The following is a 20,008-nucleotide window of genomic DNA, read 5'->3' on the forward strand; positions in this document are numbered from 1 at the left end:
TGCTGGCAGAGTTCTAGTAGGGGGAAAATGGGGTTTGGTGCTGCTGCTGAGTGTGAGTGGGTGGGGTTTGGTACTGCTGCCGAGAATGAGTGGGTGGGGTTTGGTGCTGCTGCTGAGTATGAGTGGGTGGGGTTTGGTACTGCTGCTGGGTGTGAGTGGGTGGGTTTGGTGCTGCTGCAGAGTGTGAGTGGGTGGGGTTTGGTGGTGGTGCTGCTTTGGAGGGCGGGCGGGGGGAGGGGGGTTGGTGCTGGCAGAGTTCTAGTGAGCAGGAATGGCGGTTGGTGCTGCTGCTGAGTGGGAGGAGGATTAATACTGTTGCAGAGTGGGGGGAGATGGAGCTGCTTTGGGGGGGGGGTGCTGCTGTGGGATGGGAGGGGAGTGGGTTGGTGCTGCTGGAAGTGAGGAGGAGGGGGAGGGGGGTACAGGGCTGCTGGGAGTGAGGAGGAGCAGGAGGGGGGTACAGGCCTGCTGGGAGTGAGGGGAAGGGGGTACAGGCCTGCTGGGAGTGAGGGGAAGGGGGTACAAGCCTGCTGGGAGTGAGGGGAAGGGGCTACAGGCCTGCTGGGAGTGAGGTGGAGGGGGTACGGGGGGGGGGGGGGGGGCGCACAGATCAGCAGAACGACTACTGCGCATGTGCGAGATTTAAAATTCTGAATTTCGCTCAAAATTGTTTCCCGGACGCAACCTGGCTGGGAAAATGGGGTCAATAGGGGTCACGTCGGCAAATAAAGGGTGGTTGGCGTGAGAATGCCCACAAGATAGTTTCTGGACAATCAGCTCCTTCACTATCCAGAGATCTGGCCATCAACATTTTGATTATCGGCCCTATAATATCCTCTTTGCGTAACGGTGTTAAACACAGCTTGAAATGACGCCTGAAAAAGGCCTTGTTTCGAATAATTCATCTGAGGCGCTATTTAAAAAAAAAGTTGTTGTTGTGACAGAAACAGCAAATCCCAGAAGGCAGGCATCGCCCGTCGCGCATGCGCCCTGGGTTTGGGACGCATGCGCTGTGAGAGCCCGGGCGGCCTGGGCTTGAGGTGGTAGTTTGCCACGGCGCCAGACCCCGGCGGATGGCATGGAGCCCCCCGCTTGGCGACAGGCAGGTCGGGGCCGGGGGCGCGGACGGGCCAAAAGCGGCGGCAGTCAAGCGGTTGGATCCGTAAGAGAAACTGAGACTGGAGGAGGCGGTAGAGCTGACAGGCAGGCGAATGGAAGAGGCTCTGACAGCAGCTGTTCAAGGAGTCAGCCCGGTATAAGTAATGGTAAATAATCCGGTGCAAAGAAACACCAGCGTAAAGGCTTTCTAACTAACCTTTGCTCTTGTAACTGCAAATGTCTCATCTTATAAAATGTCCATGCACTGTAACCTCTACAGTCCGGAAATCTATTGTTCGGAAACACCAGTTGTCCGGATTTTCTTTCTGAGCAGACCCAGGGATCATTTTAGTCAAGTAATTTTGGAACAGAAACATGGGACAGTCAGCATTTGAATAAGTAATGGAATTTTCATTACTTACTTATAATGTTTTATCACTGTTTTATGTTCTGGCTCACACACTTGAGTGGTTAAGCATTCTGAAATCCAGAAATGACTTGATTCCTAGACTGGGAAGTTGCAATGATTCTTTCAAGAGCTACTAGAATGGTTCCACGGATGAGGGATTAGAATTACTGGATAAATTGGAGCTGTTCTTCTAGCAGCAGAGTAGATGTCATAAAATGTGTTTCAAATCACCAAGAGTTTAGATTTCATAAATATGTTTAAAATCATGAAGAGTTTAAACAGGATAGAGGACCTTTTTAAAGATGGACAAAAGGTAGGGAACCACTGGTAAATAGGTAAGTCTGGGGAGCCACGGGGGTAGCACGGTGGCGCACTGGTTAGCACTGCTGTCTCACGGTGCCGAGGTCCCAGGTTTGATCCCGGCTCTGGGTCACTGTCCATGTGGAGTTTGTACATTCTCCCCGTGTCTGCGTGGTTTTGCCCCCACAACCCAAAGATGTGCAGGGTAGGTGGATTTGCCATGCTAAAAATTGCCCCTAATTGGAAAAAATGAATTGGGTACCCTAAATTTAAAAAGAAAATCTAGGTAGTCACAACTTATTAACCTTGGAGCTGCATACAGAAATTTGTGAGCTGCAAGATACAGATAACCTTTATAGACACATTTTTATTACTATTGCACACTACTGTGACAAAAGCCTTCCAGGCTTCCTTCATACACTATAGATTTGGATTTGTTTATTGTCATGTGTACCTGGTAGGTACAGTGAAAAGTTTTGTCTGTGTACAATCCAGACAGATCATTCCATATATGAAAAAAAATTGAGGGCAAACACAAATGCACAATGTAAATACATAGACACAGGCATCGGGTGAAGCATACAGGAGTGCAGTACGACTTAGTAGAGAAGATGTGTGAAGAAATTAGATCAGTCCATAAGAGGGTCATTCAGGAGTCAGGTAACAGTGGGGAAGAAGCTGTTTTTGAATCTATACAGATGGTGGCAAAAATAAATCTGCTTCACTGACACTCATCGAAGCTAGCACATAACTAACTTTTACTGCTTGCTCTTCCAATGTGGAAAATCAGTCATGAAGTTTAAAAAAAAAGTATTAACTTTACTTGAAAGGGAGGGGAAGAGATGCTGCAGCTACTGTTATGGACCAGGGTTTAGAGAACTCCAAAGTGTATCATGGAGTTCCCCTGACCCACAACACTTAATATACTGTGGTATGGGGAGCACCCGGCACATTCTGCAGGTGTGGTACCGCAGAAATGGAAAAGTATTTTTAAAAACAAAACAATGTTTATTCTATGAACTCAAATTAACCTTTTTGAAACACACAGTGAACATCTTATCAACCATTAATTCAAATACAACCCCCAAAGACTACAACACTAAGTAATCCTTTAAGCTTTCCTTTTAACATCCATACAACTTAAAAACACCTTTTAACAGAAGCATATTAGGTTTACGTTCACTACTGAGAACATTTATAATTCTGAATTAGCCAAATGATCAAGAGATAGCTTTTTGATGGCAGAGAGAACAGCGGTACACCTGCTTGATCTTGCTTCAGCTCCAACACTGAAAACAAAACTAAAACACACCCTGCAGCTTGCTCAAAAATAAAAGTAAAAAGCTGACAGACAGCCCAGCTCCACCCACTTTCTGACATCACTGATAATACCCATTTCTTAAAGGTACTTCAAGGACACTACCAACTGAACACCAAATTTGAATCAGAGTACCATTGTTCCAATACGGTAGAGTCTTACAATCTGGTTCTGTATTAAACTTTTTCCTCCCTTTCCAGACAGAAGTTGGAGGGTCCGCGGTGTGAGGGCATGTTAGGAAGCCAGAGAGAATGGTACTGAGGGTAATGTGGCCCTGCACAGGTTGAGCAGGAAACTACTAAAGGAATCTTGCGACAGTGCTGGAACAAATCATTCATTGATCTTAACCTTCCTCCCTCCCAGTTCTGCTGCTTACTCTCTGGTTCTCTCTTACTGTGAAGCTAAAGCTGCATCTGACTATTTACCCCCCTTCAATGTGTGATTTAACTGGTTACACAGTACAAGGAATGAGCTGCATTCCGTCTGTCAAAGAGCCGCATGTGGCTCACAAGCTGCAGTTTGGCCACCCTTTTTATATTAGATGACTGGCAAAAGAACCAGTGGCGACCTGAGATTTACAAATGTTAGGTCTTGTTCAAAAAAGGGTATCAGCATAAACTGCCTCGACAGACCAGTCTGTTAACCTCACTGGTGGAAAAGCTAACTAACAGTCACTTGGACGAGCCTGAATTAATTAAGGAAAGCTAACACAGATTCATGTCATGATGAGGTAACAGAAAGGGTTGGTGAGGGTAATGTGATTGACGCGTATATGAAACACCGTTTGGTAAAGTGAAATATAAGAACATAAGAACATAAGAACTAGGAGCAGGAGTAGGCCATCTGGCCCCTCGAGCCTGCTCCGCCATTCAATTAGATCATGGCTGATCTTTTGTGGACTCAGCTCCACTTTCCGGCCCGAACACCATAACCCTTAATCCCTTTATTCTTCAAAAAACTATCTATCTTTACCTTAAAAACATGTAATGAAGGAGCCTCAACTGCTTCACTGGGCAAGGAATTCCATAGATTCACAACCCTTTGGGTGAAGAAGTTCCTCCTAAACTCAGTCCTAAATCTACTTCCCCTTATTTTGAGGCTATGCCCCCTAGTTCTGCTGTCACCCGCCAGTGGAAACAACCTGCCCGCATCTATCCTATCTATTCCCTTCTTAATTTTAAATGTTTCTATAAGATCCCCCCTCATCCTTCTAAATTCCAACGAGTACAGTCCCAGTCTACTCAACCTCTCCTCATAATCCAACCCCTTCAGCTCTGGGATTAACCTAGTGAATCTCCTCTGCACACCCTCCAGTGCCAGTACGTCCTTTCTCAAGTAAGGAGACCAAAACTGAACACAATACTCCAGGTGTGGCCGCACTAACACCGTATACAATTGCAACATAACCTCCCTAGTCTTAAACTCCATCCCTCTAGCAATGAAGGACAAAATTCCATTTGCCTTCTTAATCACCTGTTGCACTTGTAAACCAACCTTCTGTGACTCATGCACTAGCACACCCAAGTCTCTCTGAACAGCGGCATGCTTTAATATTTTATCATTTAAATAATAATCCCGTTTGCTGTTATTCCTACCAAAATGGATAACCTCACATTTGTCAACATTGTATTCCATCTGCCAGACCCGAGCCCATTCACTTAACCTATCCAAATCCCTCTGCAGACTTCCAGTATCCTCTGCACTTTTCGCTTTACCACTCATCTTAGTGTCATCTGCAAACTTGGACACATTGCCTTTGGTCCCCAACTCCAAATCATCAATGTAAATTGTGAACAATTGTGGGCCCAACACGGATCCCTGAGGGACACCACTAGCTACTGATTGCCAACCAGAGAAACACCCATTTATCCCAACTCTTTGCTTTCTATTAATTAACCAATCCTCTATCCATGCTACTACTTTACCCTTAATGCCATGCATCTTTATCTTATGCAGCAACCTTTTGTGTGGCACCTTGTCAAAGGCTTTCTGGAAATCCAGATATACCACATCCATCGGCTCCCCGTTATCTACTGCACTGGTACTGCACTAGACTTGCCAGTAAAGTTGAAGGAATTAAACAAAAGGGACAGTGGAAGCATGGCATGAAGTTGGCTGAGTAACAGTTGGAAGCCAAAGGCGATTAATTTGGCGGTTTTTATGACTTTGATTGTGGCTCAAACTCTTTTGAATTATTTCATTAAATAATGTGATGCATTGATTACTTTGAATTCCTAGTGTTATTTTCTTCACATTTGAAAATGGGGACTACTGACACCAGCAGTTCACATTTTATACTTGGTGTATAAGTTTTTGCAAGATTTTTTCAAAGCTTCAAAGGGTGGCTTATGCAATGTGATCTAAGATCTAGTTCTAGCCCAAAGTTTGAAATTCATTTTAAAAAGGACAGGATTTTTGGGTCAAATGACTTTTTCCAGTTGCCTCTATTTCTAATACAGGTTATAATACAGTATATTTCATATTTCTATTCTCTCATCTGTCTTTATTGTAGCCATATATACTTGTGTGCATGTGCTTGTGAAATCATATGTAGTCTATCTTGCATTTAGTACACTATCAGATATTGCAAAAGTTTAGTCAGTGATTGGTCCAGCTGCTTTTAATTTATCTAATTGTAATATTTATGTTACTGTTTGCAACAGAGCTGTCGTCACTGAAAAAATTTGAAGCGATTCGTAAGGCCAATCAAGCTGTAGCTCAAAAGTTTGTTGATGAGGACACTTCCTCAGAAGAAGAGGAGGATTTTGAAGGCCAACGAGGGAAAATTGTTGCCTCAACATTTACAACATATACTAGTCACATAGGTAAGTTATTTGAATATGCAATATATCTAAATATATGACAAGTTATGAAACTGCGTTATGCTAGCTGGAAATAAGATAAACCCTAAAATCTAAATAATATACTTTTTGTCTGGAGTACAATTGATATTTGAAACAAATTGATAAAGTCCATCTCAACTACATTTCTAGATCTGAAAACAGTGACTAAATTTAGTCATGTACTGTTTTAATCAACAGAATGTGTTGCTTAATTACTTGAGTACCTGCTCACTTTGATTACATTTTTGCTGCATGTTTTGTTGACAATGTGACATGAAGAAAAGGTTCTTCCAGTTGATTGCCCCTAAAAAGATATGCTTGAAGACGATAATAAATTACAAAGTATGTTGGATCTACAAAATATGAGTATATGAATGAAGAAAAAGCACATTGTGTTGCTGGCTTAAGGTGGTTAAATAGTTTTTGTCGTTTTCTTCATCGTGATTTTCCATTAAATGGGACCAGAATTGATTAATTTTCATATATGGAAATACAAATTTATATTTTTTTGACTTTGTAGCTATCTTTTTTGAAGTGGAATAAATACAAGGTGGGCAGGGAGAAATTGAAATATGTCTCTCTGTGAAACTGCGAGACATTGCTCTAGTTTTGTAACAACAGGATGGTTATTAAAGATGCTGATTAGGTTGAAATTAGAGATGGACTAAAATAATTAACATACATGCTTTCTGAAATTGATGATCGGAGATTCCTACAGTAAACTTTATGGTTTTGATATCACCCAAATGTATGTTTTGTACTTGAGGAGACTCAAAAAATTAACAAATCCTTAAAGGTTGAAACTAAATCTCCTAAAGTGGCGGTTGCAAGACTGGGTAAATTACATTCCTGATCTCAAGAAACTCATTAATAGGGTGGGCAGCCCCACAGGCTTAGAAATGGATTATGCAGTACTAGTTTAAAGAAAGGCAACAAAATAGACCTGGGCAACTACAGACCCATTAATTTTTGCCAATAAAAATATCCATTATAGCAATATTAAAAATACTAAATGGAATAGAAAGATTGATCTGAATCTGTTTTCAGATGAATCACAAAAGCAAGATAAGTGTGCACAAGTACCCACTGGTAAAATGTAAGTTCAGGGCTTATGTCACACAGCATTTTCTTTCTATGCCAAGACTGAAATTCTGATATGGGTGAAGTAGTAGATGCAGCAATTCTGAAGTCATTGAAGCAGCAGCAGTTAGATGCTGTGTGGAAAGTGATGGGATGAATGACCTCCTGTAACAATAAGAGTTTATACTGATGTGAATGGTAAACTGTACAATTAAGCTGCATAATAGTCTAAATTTAGGATAACTGCGTCAGTGGAATGTTACTTATGGATTTACAAAAGGGTTAGCATTGGTACAAAGCAGTTTTGACTTTGCAGTGTAAAATTAAGGCCCAATTGATTCCATCTTGAATGATTCATTCCAATTCATTTAGAAAGTCCGTTCCTCACCAGGCATTATTGCTGTAGTTTGCGCCAGTGTAGGGTCCGTTCCTGGTTGGGTTTGGGTTGCATTTACTTTATAACTGCTAATATTGGTATGGAGCAAAATTGTTATAGTACCGGTGGACATGCATCTTTAAGTAATAAAAAATGAGAATCTAACTAAGTTGGAGGAAAGTCTACATTTACCATTTGATGGTTAATGGAGTGTTATATACTGTTACTTAAGAAATTAAAATGTATTTAAAACGTAAAATATGAAATATTTTTGTGATGGATTAATCTTTTTATTTAGGTGATGACTCTTCCAGAGAACTGGAACGCACAAAACAATATCTGAATGATGCATTTCAGTCAGGAGCTCAAACGTGCCTCATCTGTATTGCCTCAGTGAAGCGGAATCAGGCTGTTAGTATTTGTCAAGCGTTTTTAAGTGTTGCCTCATTAATCTAATAAAGAATGTTAACTCAGGGTTAATATGAGATTTCCTTTTTAAATTTAATATATTTCAGCTTCTAATAAATATTATATTACAAGTTCATGTTCACAATTACATTTTGATTATCCTGAGACTCTACTATTTCAGATTTAATTTTGAGTTTTAATGCAGAAAAGTTAGATGCTAATTCCTTAATGCTTTAAACTTTTAATACTTAACGTAGATTGTGGCGTTTAAGATGACCCAATTCTTTTTAGCTCCAAAAGTTGTGGCCTAGATCTTCTGGTCAGCAGCATATTGCCACTGCCCACAATATTTTTTCCAACCTAATGATGCTGCCCATTTCTGCTGGGATCTCAGCTGAAGCAGAAATGGGCAGTGGAGGGACTTCAGAGTACGTCTAGCAAGCATAGCGAGTTTTATGACAGTATTCCGGTAAGTTTCAAAGGTACAAATCTGAATGGGTCATTTGGCGTGTGGGTGGGGGGGAGGGGGGGGGGGGGGGGGGGGGGGGGGGGTGGGGGGGTGGGGGGGGTGGGGTGGGGGGGGGTGGGGGGGAGGGGGGGGGGGGTGGGGGGGGGGTGAGTGGCTGGTTGGGTTAGGATGTAGTTAGATGGTTGAGGGGTATTTGGTGCTCAGTGAGTTGCATGGCTAATGGACCATGTATCAAACTGTTTAACATTTCCTAGGTACATTTCCAGTTAAGTGTTCTGTCTTTTTCCATTATTCCCACGGACCCAGTGTTACAACTTATTTGAACTAGGATTTATGGTGTTCACCTGTTTGCAATAACTTTCCCAATTGGTAAATCTCACCAGGTTCTACAGATTTAATCACATGGCACGAAATAACACTAACTATTAAAAAGGTAACAAGTCAGAACGATAAAAAGCAAAGTGTTAATTAGCAGTAACAGTAAGATGCGAAAGCTTAATTTTAACAGCTGAACAGACTTCTCACCACCCTTCTCGGACTAGGATGTGAAGTGGAGGCTCCAAAAACATGGATAACATGTTAAAACACATCCCCAATATGATTTCTTGAGACCCTTTTTTAATACCTTGAAAATGTTGAAAGCCCACCTTAATTGTCTTTGTCTTTTCTTGAGTTAGCTTAAGCATCGACCAATAACCGATAAACATAACCATCTGTCATTTATAATTGAGACATCATGAATAAAAGCCTATTAATTATTTCAGTTGTAAGGGTCCTTCCTGTTGATTCCCTTATTTCTCCCCCCTCCCACCCCCGCTTTTTTTTTTCTGTTATTATCTTTGATCCATGGATGCTTAATAGACATGTACCTTTAAGACTAGCAGAGAGAATGAGGAATTCAAGAAGTTGCAACATAGCTTTGGACAGCAAGGTCCAAACTTTGTGGCACCTGTTCAATTGGTTGGCTGGTGGTCAGTGAATTATCCAAAAGACTGTATTCTGCCCAGTAACAGATGGTGATTGGATCCTGCCTGAGTATGATGATTTCCAGAGACCTAAGGAAAATTCAGTTGTGCTGTAACTCCGAGTCAAAGAGGGCTGGAAGTGACTCTGCCCTAGCCCAGGGTGTTGTAACACAGTCTAGGTTAAAGAAAAGTCTGAAATTTCACCTTGGGTAGCACTATTGCCTCACAGCATCAGAGTCCCAGGTTCAATTCCGGTCATGGGTGATTGTCTATGGAATTTGCACGTTCTCCCTGTATCTGCATGGATTTCCTCCTGGTGCTCTGGTTTCATCCCACAGTCCAAAGGTGTGCAGGTTAGGTGGATTGACCATGGTGAAATTGCTACTTTGTGTCCAGAGATGCGCAGGTTAGATGGGGTTACAGGATTGGGGTGGGGGAAATGGGCCTATTTGGGGTGCTCTTTCAGAAGGCCGGTGCAGACGTGATGGCCCAAATGGCCCCCTCCTTTACTGTAGGGATTCTATGAATTCCATGTTATCTTTTTAGTCTGTCTGGGAAGGCAGCATCTTGCAAATCTCATTACATGTAAAGAAATTAAGTGTTAGTTATATAATTTGTTTATAATTATAAAAGTTATAAACTTTGAGTTACAGATACATTACCAGCCTTACTAATACACCTGTTAATGAATTATTTAATTACCTTACAATTAAGGCTGTTTAATTAATCTGGCTGGTTTCCAGTATTGCAGGCTTAGTTTTTTTAAGATGCCTTTTGTCAATTTAGCACAAAATACTAAATAACATACTAATTTAGACTACGAAGTGATAGTTACATTAAAAATGCCTTTGAAACTACCAATACTGGCTCAAGTCTCTGCCTTGAGTTCATGGCAGAGACATTCATATTCCCACATGTTTGTCTCTGTGTAAGGACTTCCACGGTCCTGATTTGTTTCTTCAAATAAATGTCCCATCACTGTTAATCTGAGTCCTGAAGATTTTGGCCACTAGGCATAAGCCAACCTCTCCATTTCAGCCACGACATGCTATACTCACGTTGGTAGTTGGCCTCAGTTTTCCCCCTCACTAATGGATGTTTTGCTTGGACAAAAGAGATCAAGCAAGCAATAAGTGCTGTGTCGCGAAAATGCATGGGAGTTTAAGACACATCCATGTAGTCAACAACAAAGGTGGCAATCACCCACCCAACAGTTCACTTTTTATACTTGGTCTACAAGTCAACCCCTATTTTTGGAAGGCTGTTTTAAAACAAGGTCAACCTACATGCTGACTTCTACAGTAATAGGTTGTTTCTCAACTTGGCTTGCTTTTTATAGCATAGAGATCCATGTGGTGAATGGATTCGGACTAATGTATGTGAATGTACCCCCATGCCAAATTATTGTTTGAAACTATAGCTTCAGAGTCACTGGGTGTGGGTTGAATATTTTCCTTCGCACCCTTGTCTCAGCAGTCATCTCTCAACCTACATTTTAAAAGGCATCTGAATGGGCCACCTAATAAATTGATTTTTTTATTTACAATTTGTAGCTTGCTTAAAATTCTGGAGGGGAGCAATGAAGCGACATGGTGGCACAGTGGATTGCAGTGCTGCATCACCGCATCTGGGATCCGGGTTCAATTCCGGGCTTGGATGACTGCAAGTTTGCCCATTCTCCCCGTGTCTGCATGGGTTTCCTCCGGGTGCACCAGCTTCCTCCCATAGTCCAAAGATGAGCAGTTTAGATGATGTGAAGTGGATATGGTGGGGGCGTGGGCATGGGTTGGTGCAGACTTGATGGGCTGAGTGGCCTCCTGCACTGTATGGATTCTATGAAAGTGGAATTTTAAAAAAAGTATCTTGTTAAATTATGTTCTTTTCTGTCTTTTGCAACTGATCACCAACTTGGCTCATAGATTTTGTGAATTAACAATGAAAATAGGGTAATCAGGGCAATTCTTACAACAGCATCATAAATGTACAGGAGTTATAATTTTAAAAATTAGATATGCTCATTGGATGAAAGAATATAATATATATTGGACGCTAACTTCGTACAGTCACTTCAAATATATCTTTTCAAGTACACATTAATTTATGATACACTTAAATTGTTTCCTCATTAGATTTGGAGTTGCTTCCGTTGTTACTGTATCTTTCACATGCCATGTATCCAAAAGTGGGCAAAAGACAGCATTTTTCTTGTATCCTCAGTGTTGGATGATGATTTTGGACAAAAAGACCATTCCTGGCCATGGTAAGTGACGGGTATTTGCTCTCAAATGAAGGACTTTTAGCATTATATGTTCATTGCTCTGAGAATTTATCTTTTGAATTTGCGGCTAACTTAGTTATGTAGTTAAGCAACTAAATAACCTGGAATAGTTTGATTAATTCTAGAAGCCTCGCTGTATTCCTCATCTTGTCTTCATTGTGTTTTCTATTATATAGATCCATTGTCATCTTCAAATCTGTAATTTGCTGAATAATTACCGAGTATGGCAAAAATTGTTTTAAGCTTCCTTAAAATCTCTTTGGACGCATTCTCACAGCTGGAAAATATTTTCTTATAAAGCCCATTCTAAAATCATCCTCTTTGTTCTCCGTGATGTTAAAATTTGCTAGTTATATATGTGATCATGTGATTAATGACTTGGAATTTTAATAATCTATACATAGGCATGATCAACTAGGCAAGAAGTAAAAATGTTGACTGCGACCACCTTGGGAAAAATTCTATGAATTTGATTGGTATCTTCAAAGTATATATCATAAACCTGTATAATGAAGTTGTTTATTTGAACAATAGAGAAGTGTCACACTATCTTTTAATTTAAATTAAAGCGTTTTGATCTTGCATAATTGTTGTGTAATGATCTGCTTTAGCGTTTAGTTCTGTAGGTAACACTTGATTATATATTTTTCCACAATCTTCGAAAAAGCCTAAGTTGCTAGTTTTGTGATTTGAAAAATTATCTTTATCTTTTTAGTCAGTCTTTCTCCGAGTGAATAACCTTTTTCTTTTTACTGAGTGCAACAATGTAAACTATTTTATTACAAAAAATGCATAGTGTCAGATAATGTATAGCAACGTTTGAATGGTTCTCATTGTGTTTTGGACAGGCAAAAATTAATAATTTTGGTTCTTCAAAAAACAATAATTTTAGTATTCCTGTTTAGTCCTAAATGTAGGCACCAATATGAACAGTCTCAAACTCCAACAAGATACTATTGTTACTGTGGAAAGGTTGAAGATCCCCCACCAGATCCTTGGCTTGTACCTCATTCCTGTGGCCAAGTTTGTGACAAAGACTTCAAGCCTTTATGTGGACATAAGTGTCTTCTTTTATGCCATCCTGGTAAGTGATTTAGAATTGACTAATTGTTTTGTACAACTTCAATAAACTTGGCTACGAGTCTAAAAGTGTCTTGTGCTTCTGATTTAGGTCCTTGCCCACCTTGCCCAAAGATGGTCTCCATTACATGTTACTGTAAAAAGGCTAAACCAGTATCCCGACGATGCAGTGCTAAGGGGTGGTCCTGTCAGCAACGGTGTAACCAACTCTTAACTTGTGGGCAGCATAAATGTGAAAATCCATGTCATACAGGTTGGTTAAATTACCATACACAAGAGGTTAGTTAAGATATAAAGATTTGGGAAAATGAAAAGACGTAGCATGAAGAATTGTTACCGACAGTGTTCATAAAGCATGGTTTGCATCTGGAAATAGGTGTGTTTAAATTTTGACTGTAGGAAACATTCTGTTTGATGGGGAAAGAATTGTACCGTTGATTTCTGTCAATTTTCTGTCTTGTTTAATCCGAATAGGGCATATGCATAAAACAATAATCTTGATGATTTATTCTCTATTTGTCTTGCAGTTTTGCCATTTAAAGAGCAGAACCATTGGAACACATATATATATTTCTTGATTATTCTGAAATGTAATTTAAATGCAGCAGGGCAAATAATGTATTTTAATTTTTCTTTCATCCAAACTAAGATGAGAGTGAATTTATTTTGTGTGCAATTACCTTTTTGTGTGGCCAATCCACCTACCCTGCACATTTTTGGGTTGTGGAGGTGAGACCGACGCAGACACGGGGAGAAAGTGCAAACTCCATACAGTAACCCGGGTCCTTGGTGCTGTAAGGTAACAGTGTTAACCACTGTGCCTCTTATGTAATTGTTTTTTAATGCAGATTTTGGTTAAGTCTCCCCTCGGTGAATGTGATACTGACCTGACTTAAACTTGCAACCAAATCTCGAAGATAAATTTCTCCCCGTGCCTTAAAGATAAATTTAAGACCGGAGAAGATTGGTTTTACGTTTTTCTAAATCTTGTGAATTGAAGCTTGATTGCTATTTTGGTACAAAATAACAACCATAGTTTTCATTCCCTCATGCAACCAAACCCGGACGCTGAAGAATAAAACACTGGTTAAATTCTTGTGAAATATTCTCCTGTGAATGAGAGTCAGTAAAGTTATCAGCTTCCTTCAAATGTTTTATTGTTGCTCCGACACACCACAATTATGGCCAATCTAGGTTAGACTGCATTTAACGTTTCATGGTTCACAGTTATTGGGTTTAAACCCTATTGCACTTAAAGGATTAGATGCCACTAGAAAAGCTATTCTTCTATTTGTAGAATTGGACTGCAGAAGTATACCAAGTTGGAAATAACTTGTGTCTGGCTTCAGTTCATGTAGAATTCCTGAAACTTAAAAGCTGACATTTTATCGAATTGATTCCTGAAGTGTGCGCGCAATGTTCTGCATTGTGTCACACCATCTTATGTATTTGCCATTAACATTTCATAATTTTATTTTTAAATTACTGGTTGAAGATTACACCAGTTTTATTGTTTTTAAAATTACTTGCTCCTAGATAGAGTATTGAAAAGAGAACTTTTAAGAGAATCTTCAAATAATTAAAATTGATTAGCCAAATCCTTGACATGCAATGAAAAGGGAGTACGTCTTCATGCTTGAGTCTGTCTTAACGACATATGCTGCTGTTTAAATTTAGAAATGTATTCCAAATTTTCCATAACTTTGAAAATTCCTGTTTTAGGTGGATGCCCAGAGTGTCCTCGTGTCAGCAGGCAACGGTGTTTGTGTGGCAAGAAAACAGCTGAGCGGCTGTGTGCTAGGCCACAGTGGCAGTGTGAGGAGGTAACCTGAAGTAAATTACAACAGTTTAGCAGGATAGAACAACTGCCTTCCTTCGTTTGTAGTCCTCTTTCTCCAGCACAAAACAGAATTTGTTGGTGAAACCCATTGGAGAATTAGAAATTGAGGAAGGACAGTGAGGGGCATCGGAAACTATTGAGTTGATTGTATTAACCAGTTGCTACTCCAAATCTATGTTGATAGGAGGGACAAATGTTAATTTTCTGAGGGGCAGGGGACTAATCTGTACAATTAATCAATTCAGATGCGTGCTATGCAATTAGAAACTTCCGAATACCTCCATCCTATAGTAGGGATTAAAAATTAGGCTATTGTATAGGAGGTTAAAAATAAGACTGTTGGTACATTTCCAGTTGAATTTCTAACACCAAAATGTCAACGATTAATTCTGGATTATGCCTGTAGGTGCCACCTTATGTTAAAAAAGCCTCTTCTTGTATCCTTGGTAGTTTGTTAGGTTGTTCATTATCTGTGATCTTGCTTTTAGTAAAACTGTCTAAAGAATTTGTAAATAGTGCTCGTGCCTAAGATTATTTCTAGCAGTTTTCAGTTTGGGTTCTACCAGGGCCACTCAGTTCCTATGTTATTATAGCCCTGATCCAACCATGGACAAAAGAGCTGAACTGAAGGGGTGAGATGAGAGTAACTGCCCTTGACAGAAAGGCAGCATTTAACCATGTGGCATCAAGAAGCCCGAGCATAACTGAAGTCAGTGAGAGTTGGCAGGAGGATGTGGGGGGACACTCTCCAGTAGTTGGAGCCATATCTAGCAGAAAGGAAGATGGCTGTGATTGTTGGAGGTAAATCATCTCCGTCCTAGGACATCTGCTGTAAGACTTTGTCAGGATAGTGTCCTGGGCCCAACCATCTTGCTGTGTCATCAATTATTTTTTTAACATATCATTTTATTGGCATTTTCAAAATTTATAAACAGTTATGTACATTGGCCGTGTTTATTTACTGTATTAGACAGAAAGGTTTGTCTTGTCCTTCCCTTAAATTTGCCTATTAAAGAACATAACTAGGAGCAGGAGTAGGCCAACTGGCCCTTCGAGACAGCTCTGCCATTCAATGAGATCATGGCTGATCTTTTGTGGACTGAACTCCACTTTTCCATTCTGCCGCATTTTCAGGGGGGAGGGGTCCCATCTCTAACTCCATCCACTTTGGCTGTGTTTCCCCTGTGATTTGGGGGGGGGGGGCACATTGTCCCTTTTGTGTCCTTCCAGACACACCCTTTTGTGTCCGTCCATCCTTACGGGTTGCTCTTTCATATGGTTTCTCCCCCCCCCCCCCCCCTGTTTTTACTTTTTCTTTTTCCTCTCCCTTTTCTTTCTAACTTTCCCGTTTCCCCTTCTTAATCGTTGTTGCTGGCCTCAAACAGGTTCTGGAACAGTTCGACAAACTGCCCCCATGCGTTTAGGAAGTCTTCCTCCGACCCTCGCATGGCATACTTAATCTTCTCCAGGTGGAGAAATTCTGAGAAGGTCAGGAAGCCAGTCTGCAGCTGTGGATGGTGCTACAGGTGGATGTACCATAGAGAGCATCCTATCCGGCTGCATCACAGCTTGGTATGGCAACTGCTCAGCCCAAGAATGCAAGAAACTGCAGAATGTGGTTAACTCAACCCACTGCATCACACCAGCTTTGCCACCCTTGCGTTGATTCTGTCTACACCTCCCGCTGCCTCAGGAAGGCAGACAGCATTATCAGAGACCCCTTTCACCCAGGCTTTGCCTTCTTCCAGACCCTTCCACCAGGCAGAAGCTCCAGAAGTCTGAAGACCCGCACAGCTAGACATAGGAACAGCTTCTTCCCCACAGCTACCGGACTCCTCAACGATTCTCCCTCAGACTGAACTGTTCTCTGTAAGAACACTATTTGCGACGCCCTAAGCTGCTCTTGCTCATGTATTTGCTTTGTTTGGCCCCTTGTTCCGCACTGTAACCAACCACTGTCGATGTACTATTTGTCACTGTACTCTATCAATTATTCTCTTTTTTTGTCGACTATGTACGTACTTGGCTGCAGAAAAATACTTTTTACTGTACTTCGATGCATGTGACAATAACTCAAATCAGGGTTGGAATTGAGACAGGATCTCTGGCGCTGTGAGGCAGTAGTGCTAGCCTCAGTAGTACCATCCTCTCGTGACTAGTGGGGAAGAATCCAAGAAATAATGCATTATAGATGAAAGACATATGTAATTTTTGTGTCTCTAATGTCTATTCATTGTTTACATGTATGTAATTATTCCTGCCAGTTGAACATAAGCTGTTGTGTTTCTCCAACTTTCTGAAGAATCTTAAATTAGTGAGTAAAGAAGTGACTTGTCAACAAAATTCTCATCCGAATGTAATTTTGCAAAGCATGGCTTTTTGGAGGAGCTAAAAAATAGTTTCGAACATACTCAAACTGACAAATGATTCTGCGAATAGATTAAGCTTACTGGTTTCCATTTCTATCCTCTTGTTCATTTATCAAAGACTTTTGTTAAAGTAAACAATAGATTTAAGGAATTAAATTACAGTAAAGTTTGTAATTCCAATTTATTACCACTTAGGTGTGTGGAAGAACTCTACCTTGTGACAATCATACATGTGAACAGGTCTGTCATCGTGGAGTTTGTGGAAATTGTCCCCGATCAGGATTCAGGGCTTGCCCCTGTGGAAAGTCAAGTATGTAAAAAAATAAAAAAATCTGTGTTTACTATCTATAAAACCTTACTTCCAGTTGTAATTTTTTTGTTAATATTTTACCATTCTAAATTATTTTGTTCGCTATTAACTGTTATGGACCAAGGTTTAGAGAACCCCAAATTGTGTCATGGAGTTCACCTGACCCACAACTTTTAATAGATTGTGGTATGGGGAGCACACAGTCCACTCTACAGGTGTGGTACAGCAGAAATGGAAAAGTAGTTTTTAAAGCAAAACAATGTTTATTCTATGAACTCAAGTTAACCTTTCTAAAGCAACCAGTAAATCAAATACACCCTCCAAATAATACAACACTATGTAATCTGTATGCTGTCCTTTTAACACCTAGAAGACTTAACAAACCTTTAAACAGAAACACATTGGGGTTTACATTCACTACTGAAAACATTTATAATTTTGAATTCACTAAATGATCAAGAGATAGTCTTTCATGGCAGAGAGAACAGCAGTACAGCTGCTTTGTCTGACTTTAGCTGCAACATACTGAAAAAACAACCAAAAAGACAGAGACACACCCAAGCTTTTCTCAAAGTGAAACTAAAAAGCAGAACTAGAGCTCAGCTCTACCCACACTCTGACATAACTGCAGTAACATGAGCAGCCAAGCATTTCTTAAAGCGACATTCCCATGACATAACTTACACATTGTCTCACTATAATTTCGCCTCTGGGTGCTATGGTGATTCTGTCCTGTGTCTCAGCCTCTGTTGCAAAGAAATTGTGCTCTAAACAGCTCAAGTATCCTTGCTTTTCAAATTCCATAATTATTGCTATTTGCCTGTCAGCCATGGCACAGTTGGTGGAACATTTGCCTCTTGAGTCACTCCAGGGCTTGAGCACAAAAATAAGGTGGTCTACACCAGGTCGTGAGGGAGTCCTACAGTGTTGGAGGTGCCATATTTTTGATGATTACCCAAGGCCCTATTTCTGGGTAGATGTGAAAGATCACATTGCATTGTTTTGAAGAACTAGGTAGTTAATCTCCGTGTCCTGGTCAGTATTTGATTGTTCAATGAACATCACAAAAATATATCATAAGATTGTTATTTCATTGCTGTTTGTAGGATTTTGCTGTGCATAAATTGACTGCAGTGTTATTCGCATTACAGCAATGATTACACTTTGATCACTTAATTGGCTGAAGGTGCTTTGAGGCATCCCGTCCAGCGATGGAAAGGATGCAACTTTTAAAGCTATAAATAATATAAAGTTCAGTATAGATAAATGCAGAACGTGTGACTTAAAATTAACACTATTTTGTTTGTGTGGCTTGGTCTAATTATCCATTCTTCCACCCCTGCACCCTTCAGACTATGCTGAGTGTCGTCCCTTCAGGAATTTCAGGCTTTCCTTGCTGATCTCCCATCTCTACCCTCCATAAACTCCTGAAATTGTGCAAATCTGCCATGTAGATTCTGTCCCATACCTACATCTCGCTCTTAATGGGCAAATGAAATACAGTGTGGAAAAGTGTGAGGTTATGCACTTTGGAAGGAGGAATTTAGGCATAGACTATTTTATAAATGGGGAAATGCTTCGGAAAGCAGAAGCACAAAGGGGCATGGGAGGAGTCCTTGTTCACGATTCTCTTAAGGTTAATGTGTAGATTCAGTCGGCAGTTAAGAAGGCAAATGCAATGTTAGCATTCATGTCAAGAGGGCTAGAATACAAGACCAAGGATGTACTTCTGAGGCTGTATAAGGCTCTGGTCAGACCCCATTTGGAGTATTGTGAGCAGTTTTGGGCCCCGTATCTAAGGAAGGATGTGCTGGCCTTGGCTAGGTTCTTGATTGATTAGGGGATCGGGGGTTATGGAGAGAAGGCAAGAGAATGGGATGAGTAAATATCAGCCACGATTGAATGGCGGAGCAGACTCGATGGGCCGAGTGGCCTAATTCTGCTCCTATGTCTTATGGTCTTAATCTCTCACTTGCCTGCTTAATGTCTGTTTTCCTTTTGCCTGTGTGGAATGCTTTTGAATGTTCTTTACAGTAATTAAGCTACATAAATTCAGCAATTGCTATTGTATTACTAATCTTGTAGGTTTGAGGAAAAAGTAGGAGATAACGGGGAACAATTGCGCGCTTTTCTTTCTCCTTCACATTTTCCTTTCTCCTTCCTCCAGCCCTTCACCTTCTCCCTTCACCCCTTCCACAACTGCCAACTGATTTTATTGTTTTCCAGAAGTAATCATTTTTTTAGAATATACCCTTTGAATTAATTGTTTATTTATTTTATTGGTGGATGGCTTAATTATCTGTTCTGAAACCTGATTGCTGCTACAACCATAGCCTGCATAATCGTCACTGTTTTGGGGAAAAACCTAGCAGTTTTAATCTTGCTGTGCCCCTGGTCAGCCGTCTCTTTCCCTCCCATCCTCTGGCCAGCTCTGCAAATCCGCCATCCTTCCTCTGCTCTTTCAAGTTTGGTGTCGATTGGGGGGGGGAGTTCAAGATGCATTGACCAAGGATGCCTCAGATCCCACCGAAGAACTTTTAAAGCAAACCGTTTCAAACCAAAATTGTATGAGATGGCCTTACTCATGAAGTTTCATATGACTCTTCAGCTGTCAGATTGGCATCCAAATCTGGATTTATATTGTCATATTGGAAAATGGGAATCACAAAATAAATTGATACTTTTCCAGTGTCAGCACAGATTGAAATATGCACGGCATTCTGGAAATTGTCCGTGATTATGTATGAGAGAACAGGTTATTTATAAGATATACGATTCTCAACTCCATTCTCCAGCTTGATCAAATTCTAGACCTAACAAAGGTCTCCTATCCTGGCATTGTGGGGTCAGCTTTCACTCTGTGTT

General features: G+C 40.6%; 1 protein-coding gene across 2 annotated transcripts in view; it reads left to right on the top strand.

The window, feature by feature from the left end:
* The first annotated feature begins 658 nt into the window (after positions 1 to 658).
* nfxl1 (nuclear transcription factor, X-box binding-like 1) overlaps positions 659 to 20,008 on the top strand; it is a 191,557-nt gene continuing 172,207 nt past the window's right edge. The window contains exons 1-8 of one of the 2 annotated variants that reach the window (XR_005459994.1): positions 659 to 1,265; positions 5,789 to 5,950; positions 7,723 to 7,835; positions 11,396 to 11,526; positions 12,450 to 12,628; positions 12,716 to 12,877; positions 14,347 to 14,447; positions 17,029 to 17,143. Coding sequence is in view for 1 of the 2 variants with exons in the window: in XM_038791249.1 (XP_038647177.1) it covers positions 1,079 to 1,265; positions 5,789 to 5,950; positions 7,723 to 7,835; positions 11,396 to 11,526; positions 12,450 to 12,628; positions 12,716 to 12,877; positions 14,347 to 14,447; positions 17,029 to 17,143 (1,150 nt within the window). In the remaining variant the exon portion in view is untranslated. The remainder of the gene's footprint in view (positions 1,266 to 5,788; positions 5,951 to 7,722; positions 7,836 to 11,395; positions 11,527 to 12,449; positions 12,629 to 12,715; positions 12,878 to 14,346; positions 14,448 to 17,028; positions 17,144 to 20,008) is intronic. The other variant, XM_038791249.1, reaches the window with a different exon arrangement.

The sequence above is a fragment of the Scyliorhinus canicula genome, chromosome 3, assembly GCF_902713615.1.
Source record: "Scyliorhinus canicula chromosome 3, sScyCan1.1, whole genome shotgun sequence".
Classification (NCBI taxonomy): domain Eukaryota; kingdom Metazoa; phylum Chordata; class Chondrichthyes; order Carcharhiniformes; family Scyliorhinidae; genus Scyliorhinus; species Scyliorhinus canicula.